The sequence below is a fragment of the Belonocnema kinseyi genome, chromosome 2 (assembly GCF_010883055.1).
Source record: "Belonocnema kinseyi isolate 2016_QV_RU_SX_M_011 chromosome 2, B_treatae_v1, whole genome shotgun sequence".
NCBI lineage: Eukaryota > Metazoa > Arthropoda > Insecta > Hymenoptera > Cynipidae > Belonocnema > Belonocnema kinseyi.
The window spans coordinates 38,113,555-38,136,090 of record NC_046658.1 but is presented as its reverse complement, the minus strand read 5'-3'; the positions used below and the strand labels follow the sequence as shown (position 1 = coordinate 38,136,090).

The 22,536-nt window shown below is 32.3% G+C and overlaps 2 protein-coding genes across 2 annotated transcripts in view; one reads left to right on the top strand and one right to left on the bottom strand.

Moving 5' to 3' along the window:
• Positions 1 to 22,536, bottom strand: part of LOC117167836 (RING-box protein 2) — a 108,130-nt gene that overhangs the window by 79,490 nt on the left and 6,104 nt on the right. The window lies entirely within an intron of this gene.
• Positions 7,403 to 15,906, top strand: LOC117167833 (facilitated trehalose transporter Tret1-like). Its single transcript, XM_033353038.1, has 6 exons — positions 7,403 to 7,701; positions 8,669 to 8,797; positions 10,302 to 10,425; positions 11,666 to 11,839; positions 11,914 to 12,293; positions 13,069 to 15,906. Exons 1-6 carry the CDS (start codon positions 7,618 to 7,620, stop codon positions 13,648 to 13,650), a joined length of 1,473 nt encoding a protein of 490 aa, XP_033208929.1. The 5' UTR covers positions 7,403 to 7,617; the 3' UTR covers positions 13,651 to 15,906.

Genomic DNA, 22,536 nt, shown 5'->3' with positions numbered 1-22,536 from the left:
TTAGCCTTTCCGAGAATTGACGCCGCGCGGCATGTAGGTGTAAAAGGGGTGCGCGGGACCTGCGGATGTCAGACGGGCAAGTCAGCCGTCAAACAAAAGCGGAGCAGGCTATAATGAGTTAGTTGCCATCCAAGGTCAGCCCCGAAATCGGAGCTATAGAAGAGTTTCACTATATATATATATATGTTCGTTATCAAGTAGATTTTGTTGGTTCTATGATGCCTTCACGTCGAATTGGTTTTCTTAATTGAAACAAAAGAGTAAGTGAGATATTGAACTTATTTTCTGTGTACGACTTTACTCAAATTTCAATAATTGTCCATGAAATTTCCGTCTTTTTTTCTATTCATAAATCAATGAATATCAATGGAATTTTAGGGACTTGAATGAACAATCAGTGACTATTCAATGAAAGAGTCATGTTTTCTACTGTTTATCTCTTTTCTACAGACTTTTTAGTAAATTTTCTATGATTGGAGTACCCAGAAAGCAATATTTTTTGAATATATCTCTTGAAGATAATTTCCAATAAATGAATTGAAAATATAAATTTGCAACTATTTTTCGTTCTGAGAAAAAATTATACCTTTGTTATCTACATTCATAATATAAGAATTTATATGGGCGACATTTTGAACAACGAAAACATGTATATTTTAATTCAATGTTTAAAAAGTTAACCAATTTTGCAAGAATTGAATGAAAGAGTGATCAATATTTCCACTAAATAATAAATGTTAGGCAATTTTTAAATTCAAAGTAAGGAGTATGGACAAAACTTTTACGTTCGTCAATACTTTCAGTAGTACAAATCGATGCGTTCTACGAAGAATAGGCTATCTTTTCGGTCCCGTTAAGAATTAGGCTAACTTCATTTATATCATTATTCAGAATTTTGTATTGCAGTTTATAATGTAATTTAGGCTCCTATAACTTTCAAAACAAGACATTTTAGAAGATTTTTATTTATTTTAATACTTCTACGTGTTTACTAAATTTCATACAAAATGAAGTTAGCCTAATTCTTAACAGTGACAAAAAAGATAGCCTATTCTTCGTAGAACCAATCGAAATGTGGTTAAAACCAGGCGTTGAACGTCATTCAACATCCCTTTTTTGTCTTGTTTTATTGACTCTTTTTTGCTTTTTATTTATAAAATATGTGAATATTTAATAGAAAAACTTATGGATTAAAGTTTGCAGCTTTTTTATCATTGATCTATTTTTTTAAATCTAGTTGCTACACTCTCAGAGTTTGTAATGCAAGATTTCCATTGACAACTGAACTGGTTGCAACCATTATGAGAATTAAATTCAAAACGTGAAATGCGCTACAATTTTAAATGACGTAAAAGAATTGCACAATACAAGCATTATTATTCGGAAAAAATTATGATTCAATCTTTGCTCTACATCTCTTCTAAACATCGATTTGTTCTATATTTTTTAATCGGTAAAGTGTAACTCTTTTAATCACGCAGAAAAACAATTTTCCCATTCTTATTTAGTTAAATTATAGATTGACAGGAATATCTTCTGTGGAATTCAAAAAAATGTTCTCTCAAGTTAACATTTCTAATCGCCTAATTTGTAAATTCACACAACTTTAGTACACATAAAAAATAAAATTAATATCATACCAGTCTATCAGGAAGGGAAGTAATCAACACTGTTGTTTTGTAATAATTAACAATAAAAACTTTGATTTGCTACTGATTAAAATTTGTGTAGTAAGTCAGTTATGCGCGTTTTTCAAAAATGTATCTGTATGAATTTTTAATAAATAGAAAAAACGAACAAAGATTGGAAACGTCTAAGCTTCTAGCGGATCATATATGATTTGACATCTCGCGACTAAGTTTGCAAAACAATTGAAATTAAATAGTACGCAATGTAAACGATCGCGCACAAGTGCAAGGTAAACTTGAAAAGACTGGAAATAGCCGTGCATGTTTTATAGACCATGTGATGCTGATTCTGTGAATTTTTTATCTCACGGTAAGTCAATGTGAAATTTAGGGCATTCAATGTTCCATTAAAGTAAATACTTTCGCAAGAAAGTGCGCGGTATTTTTATGGGTGAAGAAAAAGAAATACATGAGATATTTTTAAATCTTTATTTTTATATTCACAGAGCTTAAGTCTAAACATTCGAAATACATGTAATTACTTTTACAGTTTCAATATTTCTTATAAAGTTGGCTCAAATTATCAGTACCTTTACTTTTGTATATTTCATTAATTTTAAAATACAATATTCAAATATGTATATTATTATTAATGTTTAGAATACTTTCATTCATTGTCTGTCTCGTATCCTTCCAATTACCCATTCATATGTTTGATATTAATTTTGCAGTTATTAAAAATGATTAAGTTTAAAAAAATTATTTTGGACCTATAAAGCATCTTAAAATGCACCAGGAAATAATTTATATGTGAGAAACTTCAAATATTCTTTTGATGATCAATTATTCTCTTTATTGCGTATTTGGTTATTTTTCCTAATTAAATATAGCTCTGAGTCTCGCTATTCTTATTATATGAATAATTGGACAAAATTAGGTTCATTTGACATTGGAAATAAATTTTTACAATAATTTATAATTTTTTGTGAACATTTTTAAAGGTCCGAATTGTATGGAAAAATTGCACTTTCTCGTGGAATCACTTTGTAATTTTCTACGGTTTTGAACGATGTTTTAAAAAGCAAAGAAAATATACGTGCTAGAAACTATATAGTGCTTTTGCTATTATAGTCAAATACTTTTAAATTGAGAAGTAATAAAAAATTTGTACAAAAAATTACAATTTTCACACCGTTTTACTTCAATATAATTTATGGTAGCTCTAATTTATACATTTGAACCAGGGGATTTTTTAAATATCAATAATGTAAAATAAAGCTACTAGCAACTAGAATTTTTTTCTAGTATTCAGGCACTGTAAAAAACCTTTATGCTCCTAAAATTAAAAATGTTAAATACGTCGTTACACTTTTATTGTAATTTATTGTATTTTTTGTTTAGAAAAAACATAAATGCATTCATATTTATTCGGATTAAGCTTTAGAGGGTCATTACTGTGAATATTAAAATGCTAACAGGGAAGTTATCTCAGGATAGAAAAGCCTCAAAAACCTGAAAATGAAGAGGAACACGGAGCTTTCCTTTTCTAAAGGCAAAAGGAGCCACCTGTAGCATTTGCCAATGATACATCTCTTTAGCAAATAACGATTATGTCGATTCAATGTCATCAACGTCATTGGTGTAATTCGTGGAATGATAATATCGTTTAATTGAAAATTCATTATCCTTTCAACAATCGCGGTTTGCATATATTAAATGTGATGGCGACAATGAAATAACGATAATACAATAGTTCTTCCTTAGTACACTCAGCGATTTTTAAAAGATATAGAAAAAAAGGAAATTAAGAAGAATCTGCGGAAGAAACTTGATTAATATTTAATTGATAAATAAATAATATTTAAATTTTTTAACGTTGAACATATGACCCTTAGTTAATTTTTTTCAGAAATTTTTAATTATTATTTTTAAATAATAACAGAGTAGTTTCGTACTCTTTATTAAGTCTTTTATATTTTCGCATAAACTTTAAATTATGTTAAGGAACAAATATGAACTGTAGAGAACAAACTTTAAAAAGATTATAACTTACCGTAACTTCCTTAGTCTTCAATAAAATGTATTAATATTACAGGTCAATCAAAAAAATCCGAAATATTAGAGCATATTTCAGACTTCAAAAACAGTGAGTCGATGCAATGACAATAATTCGAGGGTGCGATTTTACCGACTGCGATCCGATATTATCACTTGAGTATAGGTCAATCGATTTGTCGCGAGTCATGGCATCTCTTATATTCTTACATTAACTTTAAATTATCTTAAAACCCGTGTAGAAATTTCCCCGGTTGACCCTAATACAACAAGATTTCTGGTCGGATCCCGGCCGGGCTACCCCTGGCTAGGTTTCATGGGCAGGAACCGGGCGGGAGCCGGTCGGACTACATTTTTCTAGAATCACGTAGTCCAGGGCCGGCCGGTTACTGGCCCGACCAACCCTGGTTATATCCCATGGTCGGGAGCCGGCTGGACACTGGTCAGGTTAATGTATTTGTAGAAATTACATATTTTTTAAGAGCCGTGATATTATCAAAGACGTAATTATGGATGCTAGATGAATTATTATTTGAAAATTATAATTTAAAGATTTATTAGATCAGTGAAACAAAAATGAGCTTTTTTAAATTCTTAAAAAAAAAACATTAAATTTTTTCGAATAATTTAACATTTTAAATTTAAACTGTTATCGGCTCTGCTATGTGCAACAACAGAAATGATACAATTTTCATAAACTTCTCTATATTCAGAAAATGTTTATCCTGTACAATTTCAAATTTACTGCCATATATAGCGCCTACTGTGTCTGTCGTCTACGTAGACACTCAGTAATTTTCAGTTTCGCACCTGGAACGAGGATGCTCCTTGCATTCACGTCGCGTCGTCTCTTCGAAGTTCGCAAATAAAATCGAGACTTTTGGTTAAAATCAACATTATTTCAGTTATTAGTTTGAAACCCCCACTTAGAGAGTGAATAATTATTATTTTAAATCAAACTATAGTCTTATGTATACAGTTTTTACTTTCTTCCCTTTTCTATCATCAGGGAATAAAATTCTACTCCAATTTTCTTGCTAGAATTGGTTCACTTGATTTGACTTTTAGAGCTCACCGTAATCTTACAATGAGCCTTAAAAGACAAAACAAGTTAACAATTTCTCGCCTGAAGCAACATTTCTTAACCGCTTTTTGGCCGGATTACCCGACCGGATCCCGGCCGGTATTGAAGCCGGGACCCGACCAGTTTACCGTGACGTTTTTAGCCGGATTCCCCGACTAGCGCCCGGCTTAAAGCGGGGCTATCCGGCAGGGACCCGGCCGGATCCCTGATTGGATTCCTACACGGGTAAGAAAAAGTTTTACTCTAAAAAACACATTTTTTAAAGATTATATAGTGCTAAAAAGAATAAAATGCATACACCCAACTCTGGCTTTCATTCCCTCCGTTTTCGGCCTCCTTAGAACTGCTGACGCCCGCAGTTTCTCAAGGGAGCAGGGCATTCCAATTGGAAACAGTTCAGGCGGCCCTAACTGTTTACGTTTCGATCCCCCCGAACTCAGTACAAGGCTATTTGAAGGCTAACTCCGACACTGGACTGAAACCGAGAACTTGGTGTATTTTTAGAAATCCCTGCATCAGTCTTAAGAGATATTAGTGCTGAAGATAAGTCCTCAAAATTTCATCAATATTCTAGTTAGAATTGTTTATTTAACAATTGTAATTTGTGTATTTATATTTTTGCTCCCGTAATAGGCAAATGCTTTTTTGTTGTCTGTAAGTGGAATGTCTTTTAAAAGATTATAATTAATGTTAGGACAATACATTCATTCAGAAAAAAATCGTCTTGCGAAAAAGAATGTTTGACGTAAATGGAGTTTCCTTTTAAATTTGAGGTTGAGAGGATTTTCAATTGTCTCAACAGGAATCCTTTTTCAGCAAAAAAAATCCTTACGCGACTAGCCTCACCTAATCTTTCAGCCAAATAATTTTATTTTTCTGAAAAATACATTCAAGTCATTCAAAACAAAATAGGCAAGAAGATGATGCTTTTGTTTCAAAAGAACTTTTTCTCTAAGTGGTTGGATTGGAGGACATTCCGATATTTTAAAAATGTTCCTATACGTTTGTGGCAAACTTTAATACTTAAAAGTTAATTGTTGCACAAGAGAAAAAACTTACGAGATTTCGTTTTAAAATATTTTGATACCTGATAGTCAGGATCCCATAGAGTTGTCATACTTACACTAAGAATGTTGAATGTTTATAAATTTTCGGAAACAAGGGATACCACCAAACCTAAAGTTGATGCTTCTATCTCCCTATATATAGGACTTGCCCTTGAAAAATATTACCAATAAAAAAGGGCTAAAGACATCTCGTATTCTAAACACGTACGTGATATTCTGACGTATTAGGGAAGTACGTAAGTCAAATTTTGCTCAAAAATCAGTTTTTAGTATTAGTGAACTCGTCAGGAAAAGGTGCATCTGTGGCGACCAAAATTAGTAATTGTAATTATTTATTGCAGAAAAGGGTTATAACGAATTGCGAAAAACATATAAAATCGACGCATAACATCTTAACACAAAAGCATGTTAAATTCCCTAAATATCTTACCAGACGTTCGTTTCTTCTATAAAATACATGGTAAAAACTTACACGAAGTTAATTCGGTAAGGTAGAGTAGGGTTAAAAGTGCCTCGTGGAAAAAGTTCCACATATTATAATATCTGGATTTTTAATGACTTATATAAATTTTAATGGAAGAACCAAAGAAATACCTTATTTAGTATAGACTCAGTGTTATGAAAAGTCAACTTTTACCACTTTTGACCGCGCCCTACAAATTATTTCTTCTTTTTTTACCGTATGTGGCACTTTTTCCCCGCGCCACTTTTAACCTCACTCTACCCTACTGCTTCTGCTGAAGTAGTCGACAAGCGTGACTCTTATTTTCGAAATAAAAACCACGCTTTTGCTTCGCCTTGGAATTAAGCAGTTCTTCCATAGAAAAGTATAAGTTCGAGTCGTTCACGTAATTCCGAATCGGATGAATGGGACGTCGTCCCGTACAATGGTTTTATATCTGACCCTGCGCCCGAGTTCGTCTACCTATTTGGTGTAGAAACTACGAAAGTGACTTTACGTAACTTTTTAGTTCGTATTTGCCATAGGTAAAAAATGCAAGCAACATTTTTTAATAGAGATTGTTTGAATAATCTATTTTATATTGAAACATAAGAAAATGCACTTTAACTTTATCTAAGTAATCAATTTTGATTTTGGAAAATCTGATTCAAAATTTGAGTTTTTTTACAAACAGTGTTTTTTGATTATCTCAGTTTAAGCAAATATGTACTTTCGTAAGTTCTTGCTTAACAAGGCAGTACTGAAAAAACATATCCACAATGTTTTTCTCCAGGAAGGTAAAACCATCATCCTCTTGCTTATAATAGGATAATCTAGTGTAATTTTTTAGGGTCTCATAGGGGGGGGGGGGGGGGCAGAAAACTTAATTGCGATATCTGAATTCGATCTAGCAGAATAATAGACACAGATGCGGTAAATGGTCCGATCATATGGATGCGAGGTACGTGAGTTGTATGTAAATCACACAAGTACTTCACGTACTCTTTACGTCTACTCACAATTCGCGAATGATGGACTTAGTAAAGAAAAAGAAGGGGTAACCGGCCCCCAGAGTAGTTCCTATATAAGTGAACCAGCGGTCCACGAGTGTCAATAGCTTATATTATCCCGTGACACCAAAAACTTCCACTGCTCGATCGCGCATCGAGATTCCACTTTTGATTAATAAAGGATCACTATAAATTGATAGATTCTCTCTTATACGTATTGGGTTTGTTGAATCGACGGTATCCAGCACAGTAAAACTTCTTCGTCAACACTTTCCCGATCGCCTGATTGATTTTTGTGTTCGGCTGTTTAATAATAAAAAAAACCTTCGTCATGAAGATTCTTATGCGAGCTGATACCCACGTGAACATCGAATTACCGAGTAACGCCCCTGAAGCAAAGTGCACTGTTTCTCAGGTAAAATTGCCAAAATTTGACAATGATGTTTTATCGCGTTTCATCAACTCAGAAGAATAAAACAAAAATATTTTCCCGAATCAAACTATTGAGAAAATCCTGAACGACGTATAACCGCCTAACTTTATCGTAAATACGTGCTTTTAAAACGAAATTTTCTCACGCGATCTCGCACCTGCGTCTGTATTGCTGATGACCCAGCAATGTAAATAATATGACATTCTTTACGGGAAAAAAATAATAACCTATTGTGTTTTCAACATAGGGAAAGTAAAACTATTTCGTTTTGAATGTCTTGTGTTTATATCATTTTCATATTTAACCTCCTACCGCCCTTAAAACTTTCTTTTTTTCTGAATTTTGAGATATTTAGGCACATTATTCCTATGGCGGAGTGTATACAAAACTAAAATTCTAGCTTATTACTGTCCTGACTTTCATGTAAATCCTTGCGTTAAAAATTGCTGTTCGCCTCGAAGTCATATTTAAAAAAACTCAAGTCTTCCAAACGTTACATATATGTCACTGTGGGCGGTAGAGGGTTAAGTACGTACGATAATTTAAAGGGACATCTTCTGAGATCCATTTGCTACCCTTATCAATTTTATTTCTAATCTTTTGATAGTCACGGAAACTTGTATATTGTATACGATTATTTTAATCTGAAATAGTTTAATTCGACCACACCTGCTTTTAATTTCTTTCAAACTTTTGATACAATTTTTAAGGATGCTCTCCATGTACATTCAACCTCAAAATTAATCAAACGAATAGCAATATCTACTTTTATTTATAAAGGAAACAAAATCATCCTTAAGATATTAACCTATGATTTACCAAAAAAATTGAGTTTTAAAAGAAACAAAAAGAATATGTAATAAATAATGTCTATGTTCATGTGTATTTGCTACTTCTGTACTTGATTGCTAATAAAAATATAACAGAAAATTTAATTTTTTATTTCTAGGTCCTGGCGGCGCTTTCAGTGTCATTAGGGTCTATGGTGGTTGGATTCGCATGTTCCTTCACATCACCGGCTGTTGTTTCCATGAGGGATAACTCTACATTAACCCCTTTCGAGGTTACAAAACAAATTGTAAGTATTCTTAAATTAAATTTTTTACCTACTGCATATTAGGCCATTTTCAGCCAAATAAATGAAAGAAAATGTCAAATAGAAGTTTGTAGCGAAATATCATTGACATGTACTTTATTATGCAAAATAAATGAAGCACAATTACATTTTTTACAAATGAAGTATACAAAATATAAAAAAATTATATATATTTTCGAAGCCACAGTAAATATTTTATGAAATTCGTAATAAATTCTATCTTGCATAACGTAATTTGAATTAATTACCTCTTCAAGAGAAATTATAAGTAACTGACTGAATTAGTATGTAATTGGAGACCAGTGAGATATTTATTTTAACATGACACTGATTTGATGAAGACGAATGGTTGATTCCGGAGACACATCGACTTTACACGTCATCCTGGCAACAATAAGATTCACTTTAAAGTTCAGCGGTCGTCAATTAAAGTGTATTCACGCAAAATAAATTTATTTGCAATCACTTCCACCAATTTGCTACAATTACTTTCAATAAAATCAAAGACGCCTTTGAGAAGACAGCAACACTATTATGGACTCAAATCAAATTATTTATGCTAATTTACTATTCCGTATAGCACGGGAATAATATTTTGATTTTTGACTGATAAAAACTTTATAACAGCTTTTTGAAGTTTTGGCGTGAATGAAATTAGAGCATTACTATTTTTACCTTTACATCTGATCTCACCGGATGTGCCATATGATAGAATTAAACTTCAGATATAATAGAAGTTTACTGAATGGAGGTTGTACTTAATACTTTATTTCGCTCTTTGAAGACAGTTTCCTTCCTGCGAAGACACAACCAGAATCCCTGGGAGTCAAATTAATCCAAATTTCTATCATTCATCGTGATTCAGCAGAGATTACTTTGCAATCACCAACTCTCAAAGTATCGATAGACATCCTATATTATTTTTTCCCGTCACGTTTTACAGATATTTACAAATTATTATAATTTATTGTCAAAATACATTTTTAATTATTAAAAATTAAAAGTATCTGAAAATTAATAAATTAGAATTATTCCGACGATGGGTACTTCATTAAACATGAAAAGGGGCAATCAGGAAGGAACTTTCATGAGATTTAACGAGTCTTTCGGATTTCGTGTAAGACGACGAAGGCCTATGATGCTGAGTCACAATAATCCCGCACAAAAATACGTGACAGTAATTTGCGATATACAAAGGGGAGAACTTATAGAATAAACTATATAAAGGAATGGCAAATGGAAAATGTCAATGAGCTTTATCTCAGTTTATCCAGTCTGTCCACGTACAACTGAATGCTAAGAATACGAGGACATTTCATTTTCCAATTGATGGTCTGCAACTTTATTTGATGAAATCCTATTTTAAATATTTAATGCCTATTTTATGGTTTGCTCGTTTTTCACGTCATTATATTCTTAAAATGTTATTAACTTTGTCAGCTTAAAAAAACGTAATTTGTTTATTTTATTATGATTCCAATTTCAGGAATCATGGATTGGATCAATTATGCCATTAAGTGCCCTTTTTGGTGGGATTGCCGGAGGCCCTTGCATCGAGTACCTTGGTAGAAGGAATACAATTCTGGGAACTGCTTTTCCATTCATAGCAGGTGAGGTACCAATTATCTTTCTAATTGTAAAATCAAGACATTAAACTGCGAACGCGGAAACTATTCAGCGAAATTTTATTTCATAATCAACATGTCTTCAGATTGTACTTTATATGGACTTCATTATCAAATTCTTGTGTTTATTCTTAATCCTATCTAACGAATAAATACTCAACAATTAACGCGTGAGATATAAATTAAATATAATTGTATTCTTTATGAATGTAAAGTGGAATAACTTCCTAAAGTTTAATTTCCTTTTTATTCACACTGAAAAAAAGGATCGGGGATTATTAGTCACATGATGACAGTTAAAAATTTCTATCGGAAAATATTTCCTTCTCAACCAGACGTATTTTTATTTCTAACCATACAAATAGAAGGTACACGAATACTGGTGCGTGATTTAGAAGTTCAATTCTACCAAGAAGCAGCCATCTCAGGTAGAAATACACCACCGGCCCAGTACTGGCCCAGTAAAGACTGTCGGAGTTCCAGTACTGGCTAACTTTACTGGGCCAGTACTGTGCCAGTACTGGCTAGTAGTGTTTGGCGGTACTGGCTTTCCAGCACTGGCGCAATACTGACTGCCAGTACTGGAGCTCTCCTTTTCTAACTATTTATTTTTACGACGTTCTGTAAATGTAAAATAAACGAACTGTTAACAATAATATCAATAAAATAATTATTAAATAAATAATTTAAATCGACTACAATTTTTCTTCGTGTAATATTTGATTTTTCCGCGTTTTAGATCATTTTAAAAGTTCTGATAATAACACTTAATGAGCATTTAAAATTTGTATCGACGGAACTTAGAAATTTTACCACATTGCGCAACAATTTTCTTTAAACCTTCGTGTAACATTTTGCTTTTTAGGTGTTTTGACTATTCTACAACGATTAAGACATACATCCAATGTAATTTTTTCTGAACACTTAAAATTTTTCATGAAGGTATAATATCCATTCCAGTACAGCTGGATCATGCAAACTCTGACAGCCATAAACTTAGAAATATATACGATTTAAGATACTTTATTACGGATAAAATATAATATGGTTGGAATGATAGCCAGACTTATGCGTATACTTTCCAATTATTTCTTTCAGTGCATTGAGTCAGTTATTAAAATAAGTTCTAACGCAATGTTGTTGTTATTTTTTCATAATCTTTTAAAATTACATTTGTTAATTGTCATTAAAAAGACAATTTTAATTTTACTCTTTTTAATTTCAGCCTGGTTCTTAATCGGAATGGCCAATAATATACCTCAAATTTTGGTGGGCAGAGCGTTATGTGGATTTTGCGTTGGTATCGCTTCCCTATCATTGCCTGTGTATCTTGGCGAAACAATTCAACCTGAAGTACGTGGAACTCTAGGGTTGTTACCAACTGCCTTTGGTAATATTGGTAAGTCTCCTTTTCCGTTGTATAATTTTCTCATTCACAAGCAAATTATAATAATTCTGTATTCTTTTTTACAGGAATTTTGGTCTGTTTCGTTGCTGGCGCGTATTTAACCTGGTCGACTCTTGCATTTTTGGGTGCTACTTTACCTATCCCATTTCTCATTATGATGTTCTTGATTCCCGAGACTCCCAGATGGTACATTTCCAAAGGAAAAACGAAGAGAGCCCGAAAATCACTACAGTGGCTCCGTGGGAAAAATACGGACATAACTGAAGAGCTAACGGCCGTGGAGAAGGCACACGTTGACAGTGAACGAAACGAATCCCAGAGTTCATTTACTGAACTTTTCAGAGGGAACAATTTCAAGCCTCTTCTTATTTCCTTGGGTCTCATGTTCTTCCAACAACTGTCTGGTATTAATGCAGTCATCTTTTATGCCGTCAATATTTTTACGGTAAGTATAAAAATTATTTCTTCTGGAAAAGCATAGCTTCAGTTGGCAAAATCTGATAAATTAATTCTCAAACAAAGACTAAAAATATATTCAACACTTCTGAATTATTTAGGTAGTAAAGAAAATCCTGCATTTCAATTTATTTTTGTATTATTATCATTTTTATTTATTAAAATTTTTCTGATTGTACTGCAATGAGGTTATACCATTTAAATTGCGAGAGAATAGCAATTTGAATTTATTAACATCAAAATTAATTAATTTCATAATTTAAATTTATTAATATTGACCAATTTATAATTTAAAACAAGTAAATGTTACTAGAATTAAAATTTAAATAATTTTAAAGTAGATGTACTTGTAATAATAAATTTTATACTACAAATCTTAAGAATTGCTCCATTATTCTTCATTTTGGAAGCATGAAGATTGATTTAAAAAGGCAACATTTATGACTTTGACACGTTTTAAAAAGTGTACTTTTTTTCTTTATAATAAAACAATAACGGCATGTTTCTTCATTTCAAACTAGAGAATTTAATGGTTGATATTGCAACTTTAAAATAATATGCAATTAACTACTTCACAAAAAAACAATTTTTTCTACATTTTCAATGTTTCTCCAATGTTCCATTCTACAAAAAAATAGGTTCGACAATTGAATAATATATTTTATTGGAATAATTGATTAAATTGGATAAAAACTGGCGAATGTAACAGCACTTAAGCTCTGTCTTTCATAAAAAAGTAATAATAATGATTATTATATTTACAGGCTGCAGGAAGCACAATTGACGAAAACTTGTGTGCAATTATCTTAGGAATAGTAAACTTCTTATCTACGTTCGTGGCAACTGCTTTGATAGATCGCAGTGGTCGCAAAATCCTCCTCTACGTGAGTAGCGCCTCCATGATCGTGAACCTCCTTTCCCTGGGTACTTTCTTCTACTTCAAAGACCATGGTTTTGATGTCAAACCGTATGGTTGGATCCCCTTGACCAGCATGATCATCTACGTGATTGGATTTTCGCTAGGTTTTGGACCAATCCCCTGGTTAATGATGGGTGAAATCCTGCCTGCGAAAATTCGAGGATCTGCAGCGAGTGTTGTCACTGGTTTCAACTGGTTCTGCACGTTCGTAGTGACCAAGACCTTCCAGGACGTTACATCTGCTCTTGGTGAAGGTGGTGCTTTCTGGATGTTTGGACTTGTTTGCGTCGTTGGATTGGTATTCGTGATAGCATTCGTTCCAGAAACTCGAGGAAGATCTTTGGAGGAGATCGAAAAAAGACTGACGGGCCCTGTCAGAAGAATGAGCGCGATCGCCAATATGAAACCCATGCCAATGGCATGTTAGGTAGTCCTATGCATTTTTTTTATTATTCTTGCAAGAATCTAGTTACGATTTCAAGCAACTGTGATCGAAAGGATCATCGCTGATTTCCTCAAGCCATGGGCCCAACACCAGTTTCATATTTAGTCCTGAGAAATCGCAGTCAACACTTCAATCCACTTCTAAGAAACTATAGGAAATGATAATGCTCCCTTTTCGTTCGCCATTTCTGTTTTAAAAAATTCAAGAATCAAATGCCAAAGTCGTTTAAAGGGGGCATTTCAAGTAAAGGGATTAACATCCCTAGGGTTGATTATCATTAATGTTTTAAAGCCTGAAACGCTTTGAGTGTTATTAAATCTATTTAAATTTTTTATATTTTAAAGTGCGTTATTTTAAACCTTAAACTGCATACTTTTAAACAGACATTCAGATATTTTTAGTTTAAAAAATGAGTGGTGTTGAAATAAGACAAAATAGAAAATAAGTATTTCCAAAGCCTCAGTGATAATTTAACTAATCGAAAAAAATACTTGTAAAAGACTTAGACAATCGGAGAAAAATTGGAAAGCCCGCTGGGTCTCAGACACCCAAAAGTGCAGTTTAAGGGTTAAGTTTCCAAAGGTGTAGTGCACATGATGAAGGGTTGGAACCGTAGGAGGGGATTTCTTCTCTTTCAATGAACAAATTAGGATTTAAATAAAGTACCCCATTTTTAAACCCTCAGATTTTAGAAAGATATTTTGGTAATTTGTTTTTTCCATGAGAATTGAGATTCCTCTATATTATCAATTTCCTTTTTTTAATTTTCGGATATTGAAAATGTATCCGGTGTGAACTGGAAAAGACTTGTGCATCGAAACGACTATTTTTGTTGACAATTTTTGTGATAAGCAAGTTTGTGAAGCTTCTGATATTTCAAAAAATCAAGCAATCCAATGTAATTCATTGATTTTTGTAAATAGTAGGAATTTTTCAATATTTGTGATACGAAATGGGTGAAAGTTGCTCCGACTATTACCTATGTCATATTATTTTATGTATTTATAGAAAATAATAGGAGAATAATAATTATTATGAACGAAATAATAGTTCAAGCACTGTATGGAAGGAATCTCTTGCATTTGAAAACAGAAGGGAATTAGTTATCACTGTTGACTAGATGTATAACCTCTGTTATTGTTGTTTGACAATCCTACAGAGTCTACCTCAAGCCAATGAAAAGGAGATAGGAGGAAAAGTTATACAAAGAATATTAAAAGAAGACTTGGTGCTAGGAAGTGTATTTAACTTGAATATGTACACTGTGCATATGATATCATAATGTAAATAGTCAGAGGCCTGCTTACATAGACTTTGCGTGCGAAGTCAAAATGTAGATAGTTAGATTGTAAATATAAAAGAGCGAGATGTCATAGACTTTAAGAAACGGACAAAAGTCTTCTATATTTATATTTTTTATAGCCAAGTGCTAGTGGAACTGTACCTTATAAAGTTAAGTTCTAGAGCCAGTCCGCTAGTTTTAGGATTTTTTGACTAAATGTAGATTACACGAGGTTTAGAAACAAGACGATTATAAGCTTTAAAACTTGTCGAAGTTAGCACAATTTTACCACTAGCTAAGCTACACCCTCAACGATCAACCTCTGAAAAATGACGTATGTATGTACTTAATTCTTCGGCCAATTGTTGTACTTTGTTTGTATCTAGTAAAGAGTGTGTGAGTTTCAGTTGAGACAAATCTCATTACGTAAGATTAAAACCGTGATATTCAATAATTCCGTTTTCTTAATTATTTACTTTTAATTAAGGTAGTTGTGACGCTGTCTGCACAAAAGACTATTTTAAAAAAGAAGGAAAATTAACGAATTTAGAGCAACTATTTATTGTCACAGAACTTAATGATTTATTCTGGTTAAATCGGACAAAACTTGATTTGAATTGTTGGCATGGAGTTGTAAACAACGTCGATGCGATATTATATTTCTATTCTTAAGTAAGCAGATCAATTAAAGTGGACGTTTCACTTCCTAAAAGCTTTGCGACATGGGTTCACATTTTTACCATTGGTTAGCTTTTTAAACTTACTTTGATAGAACATGTTAATTTAAGTTGTATTTAAAAAATTTGCAAACATATTGCGTTCTGAAATTTATGGTTATGTATTTTTACGAGACGAACTTCTGATCAGTGCAATTTTAGTCATTGTGTGGGTATTTTGCGACGTATAGATTACAACTATTTTGTGACAATAGATTGATTAAAACAAACTTTTCTGAAGCCTGTTTTTCTTTTATTTATGTTCCTTTCATAGGGGATAAAACACGACATGTAAATCATTTAAAAAATGTTAATATTTTTACGAAAAATTGGAACGGCGTTTCTATCTACTTAAAATTTATCCAACCAATAAAATAATAAACGTTAGGTTGACGATTAAACAGATCGGGTGTACACGTGCTTCTAACTTCAGGATGTATCATTAACTTCATAATATTTTCTTGAATTTCAAAATAATCCAAAGGCTTCCAAAAATTAAAGAGACTGCAGAGTTTACGCAGTTACATTTTAAAGACACACAAAGTAAAAAAAAATTGAGCTGTGACAGGGATATTATTCCTTATTAAAGCTAAACATTCAGCTGAAAACGAACGAAGGAATTCAGAAAGATCCCTAGATCAGCGAAAATGAATATTCTTGACTATTTTCCATATACCAGGGATATGGTATAGTCAAACCCCTAATAAGTATAGCTATAATAGGGATATTAAAACTAGGTGTCTAAAGCAATTATCGGAAGAGCGCCGGTGCATTATGGGAGCAGCGAAATAAAATGGCGACGGTCTAATCGGGAGCAGTGACAGGTGAGATTTAATTTGAACAATTAAACGCTTCTCATCACTTAAAATATGCGCGAATGTTAATATTAAATGAAGTTTATGATGCAGCAATAATAATTTGCATTTGTTTCGATTGTAGGCGATAACTATATTGAAATATCAAGAAACGCGATAAAAACAACAAACTTGATCTCCAAATGCATTATACGGATTTCAAGGAAATTCATTTTCGCGATTCCAGACGAAAGATTGGCTACTGTAAGTTAATATATTTCTATAATAACTACATTTTTTCTAATATAAATATAATAAAATTATACATAATCTGTCGAAAATAATAAACTCTCGATCTTAGCAATTTTGTCCAAATTACTGATTTACGAGAACATTTTACATAAATTAACTAAATTTTTAACTCTTCTAATTAAACGTTTTACCTAATAAGAGCGGAAACTTTCTTTGAGTTTAATATATTCTCGATTCACTCGTTCGCCTCAAGAATTTTTTTCCGAAATGTACGAATAGTAATATTTAAAATAAAAAGGCGATTAAAAGGATGATGAAACATAATTGCGCAAATGGATTCTACACTTGAAAAAATTACTATTCAGACCTTCCAAACTTACCTATACGTTTAGAAGATTTTTCCCAAAAAAGCATATGCAGTTGCAGTACCATGTACTAACCTTCCTGAAGACTTATATTTCCACCTAGACTAGCATGTCGCCGCGGTACGTCATGCTGCGAGATTCACTATACCGCGAAATATTTGAGTTGTTTCTTGATTTTATTACATTGATTTTTAGTTGAGAAATTGTCGTACATCAACAATAACACTGTCGTGTATAATGCACAAAAGCGTTGACGGCCTGTGACTTTCAACTGCGCAAATCGGGGCCGTCTGATTCGTTTCCAATTGGAATGCATAATATTACGCAATCTTTGCGTGTGAGTACCCGCGCACTGCCCGTTTCCGAAACAAGGGTTGCAACCGTCTCTCGTCCCATGATCTGAGAAGCTGCGTTGGCTAGCAGTTTAAGGAATTACTAATCATAAATGTGATGACGAATTCAAGCTTTCCCTCTCCGGTCCTATTGCTACTCTTCAGAGCTTACTTCAAAATATGAAGGAGAATATAGATTTGGTGGTGCAGTGGGCTTTGACTAACGGCCTCACTCTTAACCATGCTAAAACTAAGGCTATAATTGTAAGATCTCCTTCATCTGCAACAACTGCAACCTTGCCTCCTCTCTTGATCAATGGGAGTCTCATCCCCTTTGTTGAATAAAGAATCACTTCCTACTGCAACGCGTATCCTTGGAATATGAAACTTTAAAATATTTTAGATTTTAGCTGTGTGATTTTTCACTGTGATAAATTTCAAAATTACCAAAAAACGTGTTTTGTTCATAAAATCAGATTTTTTGGGCGCGTAGATAATTTCGAATATGACACATGTTTAGAGAGGTACCTGGAAAAGTTATTTTCGTCCTCAAAAACCACTCACATTTTTTTTCGCAGAAATCCTAGACGCCCTGGCTATGTTCGAAACTATTTTTCGTATTCAGTATTTTACCTATGTCATAAAAGTAGATTTTATGAATAGGACACTTATTTAATAATTATTTATAATTATAATTTTACAAATTTAATTTTTGTTCGTATTCGATGCGAATACATTATTTCACACGCATATTGTGTAGACACGATATTTATTAATTTTCTATATTTCCCTTCAGCTGAGCAGGTAAGCCGAGAAACATGGTTTGATAAAAATGGTTGGATATTGCCTGTCTCTCTCGTTGCTCAGTTTCTCTTTCTAACAGGTAAAAAATTTACCAACCGAATCCTACCAATTTTTGAGTATGCGGTTGTATTTATACTTGCCAGGGGGCACTAGACTGTATTTCCGATTTTCTTATAGATGTCACTGCAGTCATTGCCCTGCTCAGTTTTTAAGCTTCAAAGGTAGATGTCTATTATTTTCTCGCCGATAGTAAGTAAATTTCATATAAGCTTGAAAATTTATTATTTGATTTTCAGAATTGTAAGTAAAATAGTATATCATTGGAATCGTTATAATTTGCAGATTTTGGATATTCTAACTATGAATTACTAAGTGGTGAAGGAAGAAAGTTATATATTGCGCATTTTAGTCCTTCATACGTACAAAGGACATACGGACCACAGCCCTCCTGAAGACGATCGACGGCAGCAGTTCGGCTTAGTGAGGCGAACCCATGATCATGATTGAATCTCATTTATATGAATTTTAGCCGTTGCAACTAGAGTATATATTATTCCTATCACTATATTATTATTAAATACAATCCCCATAGTTCTGTTGTTTGTAGACTTCTCAAAGAACCGCATGCGTGAAAAATGGGGTTTTCGCGTATTTAGGGCTTTTCAAATACAAATTGCTCAAATTGACAACATTTTATCCACTTTTTACTCAGTGAGGTGATAATAAATAAAAGTTAAGAAACATGATAGTTTAAACATGTTTATATTGTTCACAACCATCTTTTGAAGTTTAATAACTTTAATAAATTTCGAAATAATCAACACTTTTCAATATTATTGGGAGAATTTTGCAGCTTTCTTTCCACCGTCTTACAGCAGCCTATGTGGAGAATTCTTGAGAATTTTCTTATGAAATTGCAAGAGCTTGAAGTTGTAACAAAAAAGCTAGAAACTTTTGAAAAAATCTTATCTGCAATTCTGAACAAAACATAAACAACTTTATACATTTTTAAACTTACATAGAAATTTCATGATTATATGTTTCATCTATTCTACAAAAATATTTTGTTACGGAAAAAAATGTGCAATTTTCATAAATTTGTCATTGCTAATTCAACTTCTTGCAATGTTGTAAGATATTTTTAAAGATTTATACTATTAGCTGCTGTGATACGGTGAAAAATTAGCTTTAAAATGAACCCACGAACATTGAAAAATGTTGATTATCTCGAAAGCTATCATACATTTTAGAAAACGTGTAAATTTATACCATTTTTGCAATATCTACTTATAAAATAGATTAATTGGCTTAATTTTTCATTATCGAAAAAATAATGAATATTACAGAGAATTTCCCAAATTTTACGAAACCGACTTAAATGATTAAAAAAAAACGCTTTTTTAGTTATTGGAAATACGTGTCAAACTCCATGCGGCTTGCACAACCTCTACATACAACTTGATTACAACAAAATTTGTTTAACGAATTTATGACTATCTCGCCCTACATGTGAACTTTCAAATTCTTAAAACCTATTCAATGTTTCTATTGCAAAACATGAGCATTTCCTGGAGAAATTAAAAATTCCCTAATACCCTACTTGAACGAAAATTTAATTTTATGATCAGATGAAAAATTCCCCAAAACCCAACTTAAACAAAATTATAATCTTCAGAAGTAAATCTTTTGTGATATAAGATATATACAGATGTCTACTGGATAGTTTTACTTAAAGAAGGCCGTAAATAATGATTATATTGTGACGTGTGGTTTTTCCACCAATTAAGCATAATAATGGATAGAAAATTTATGAATCTTAAGGGACCACTGTCCCCGTTTGAATAATAAACGTAGTTAAATGGGGCAGTATTCATTTCATTGCCACCAACCTGCTCCAGCAAGCCTTTCCACTAGACTTACCCTCACGTCGCTGACTAAACAGGAGTCTTATGTCCAGCCTTTACAGAAACTTTTTTGCATTGTTCAACATTTTTTTTTATTCTTGATACTTCAAGGTATGTTATTTTTCACTTAACAACCCTGAATTGTCCACCACAATTGTTAAATACATTTTTAAAAATTATAAACAATATAATTCTTTAAATAATTAATTTTTTCAAAAAATGAAAAAAAAACCTGGAGATATTGCCGAGGAGAATCTAGAACTATCTTCCCTTTTTCTTTAGGACTTTTGGTTTTTTTTATAATGAAGGATAAATAATCAAATCAAATGCTTGTACGAAACGTTCATTCATTTATGTAAATATATCACGGTCACTATGAGTATTGCAAGTCATTGACTTGTTGCATAACGAGCGATTATATTATTCAACGAAAATTTCGAATGAACATACTCAGTGTACAAGAATTAGAGTGGGAGTGAACGAATTGGGACTGTTATGTCGAATAGGGACAGTCATAGACCAATAGCAGAGCGAGCTTTCAGATCAATTGTTTCTCTAATGGGCTTTTGTCATGTGAAAAGAGGATCATGGGAAACTTCCATTTTTATTTCCTGCAAATTTAATTGTTTTCTGTATTTCACGGGGACAATGCTTTCATAAAGCTGAAACAACTGAAACAACAACCTTGCTATACAAATGTTTTTCAATTAAATTAGTATCATTACTATCAGCATAAAAAATATTCCGTGGCACGGTACACGTGAGAAACAATGTATTGGTATCCCATAAAACAAAAACTTAAAATTAATTAAATTAACAATATAAATAATCACAAAATAATTTTCGTAAAAATAAAAGCTACTTTTCTGACCTCAAAAAAAATGTAGCAAGTAAAAAATACTTGAAAACATACATATAATACTAGCCTAATTGACAACAAGTTTCCGATGTATATGCGTGTACTCCTGTACTGTACTACTGACTAACTAGTAGAAAAAGACATGCGTGTCAGGCGAGACACATATGTGAAGAGTCATTTAGCTACATATGGTCAGAATTTTTCGCAGGAGCTGGCTTTTTGTTCAGACTTAAATGTCGGAATTATTGTTTATATGCTAATTTTCTACACAAGTTACTTCTTTTAAACCTTAGTTTACGATACGCTTTCCAATAGCGGATTGTGTTTTTTAATAATAAAAATGTTTAAAACCTATTATTAAAAATATTCGCCGTATTATAACCACATTTTTTCATTAAAATAAATGCAAAGTATTAAATTAGACAAGTAATCACGATCCTCAAGCCCCAAATAACGTATTTTGAGGAAAGAACTTGGGGCGTGCAGCGATAAACGATTTTCCTCTGTACCTTTCTAATAAGATATCTGGAAGGGTATTGTAATGAAGATGGCAACTTTGTACCTGCCTTTCAGATACTAGGTCCCATAACCGATATATTTATGTTTACTGGAAATCCTTATGGACTTCATTGTCCATTGTCGTATTACTATGCTTCCCGTTTATATCACGCCTATTTGGTAATAGTTTCTCATCAGTCTAATCCATGTGAGGGGGATGACTAGAAATTCCCGAATAAGAAAGCATTCCAAACAAAAGGTTACCGATAGTTTCTAATGATAGCAAATTTAAAAACTTCTTATAATGGATGATTTCCAAAATAAAATTTTTGACTCAGGAAAATGAAATTTCCTAATCTAATCTAAATAATCGAACAACTATGCTCGGAATAATCACTTTCATTGTATTAATATTAAAAGTTTAGTTTCAAATATAATTTGAGTCCGAGCGAAAAAACCACTTTTTCACCGAAATCTACCGAAATATAAATTGATTAATAATCACTTTTATTTTATTTGTATTTAAAGTGTATTTTCGAATATAATTTAGTTTCGAGAGAAGCCCGACAAATAGAAAAATATATCAATCAACATTAAATAAACAAAAGTGCAAATTTTGCATTATATTTCGAGTGTTTGGTAGAAAAAAAGAATTTTTTACCGAAATCTACGGAAAGATAAATTGATTAATAATCACTTTTATTTTATTGATATTAAGAGTGTAGTGTCGAATATAATTTAATTTCGAGAAAAACCCGCCAAATATAAAAGTATATCAATCAACATTAAATAAACAAAAGTGCAAATTTTGCATTATTTTTCGAGTGTTTTGGTAGAAAAAAAGCACTTTTGTACCGAAATCTACCGAAATGTAAATTGATTGATAATCACTTTTATTTTATTGATATTGAAATTGTAGTTTCGAATATAATTTAATTTCGAGAGAAGCCCGCCAAATAAAAAAATATATCAATCAACATTAAATAAACAAAAGTGCAAATTTTTAATTATTTTTCTAGTGTTTTGGTAAAATAAAAACTTTTTTTACCGAAATCTACCAAG

Bases quoted from the DNA above. Each gene is read 5' to 3' on its own strand.
- LOC117167833 (XM_033353038.1), top strand. From the start codon at position 7,618: ATGAAGATTCTTATGCGAGCTGATACCCACGTGAACATCGAATTACCG. The intron at 8,798-10,301 runs GTAAGTATTCTT...TTCCAATTTCAG, and splicing joins TCGAGGTTACAAAACAAATT to GAATCATGGATTGGATCAAT. The intron at 12,294-13,068 runs GTAAGTATAAAA...TTATATTTACAG, and splicing joins ATGCCGTCAATATTTTTACG to GCTGCAGGAAGCACAATTGA.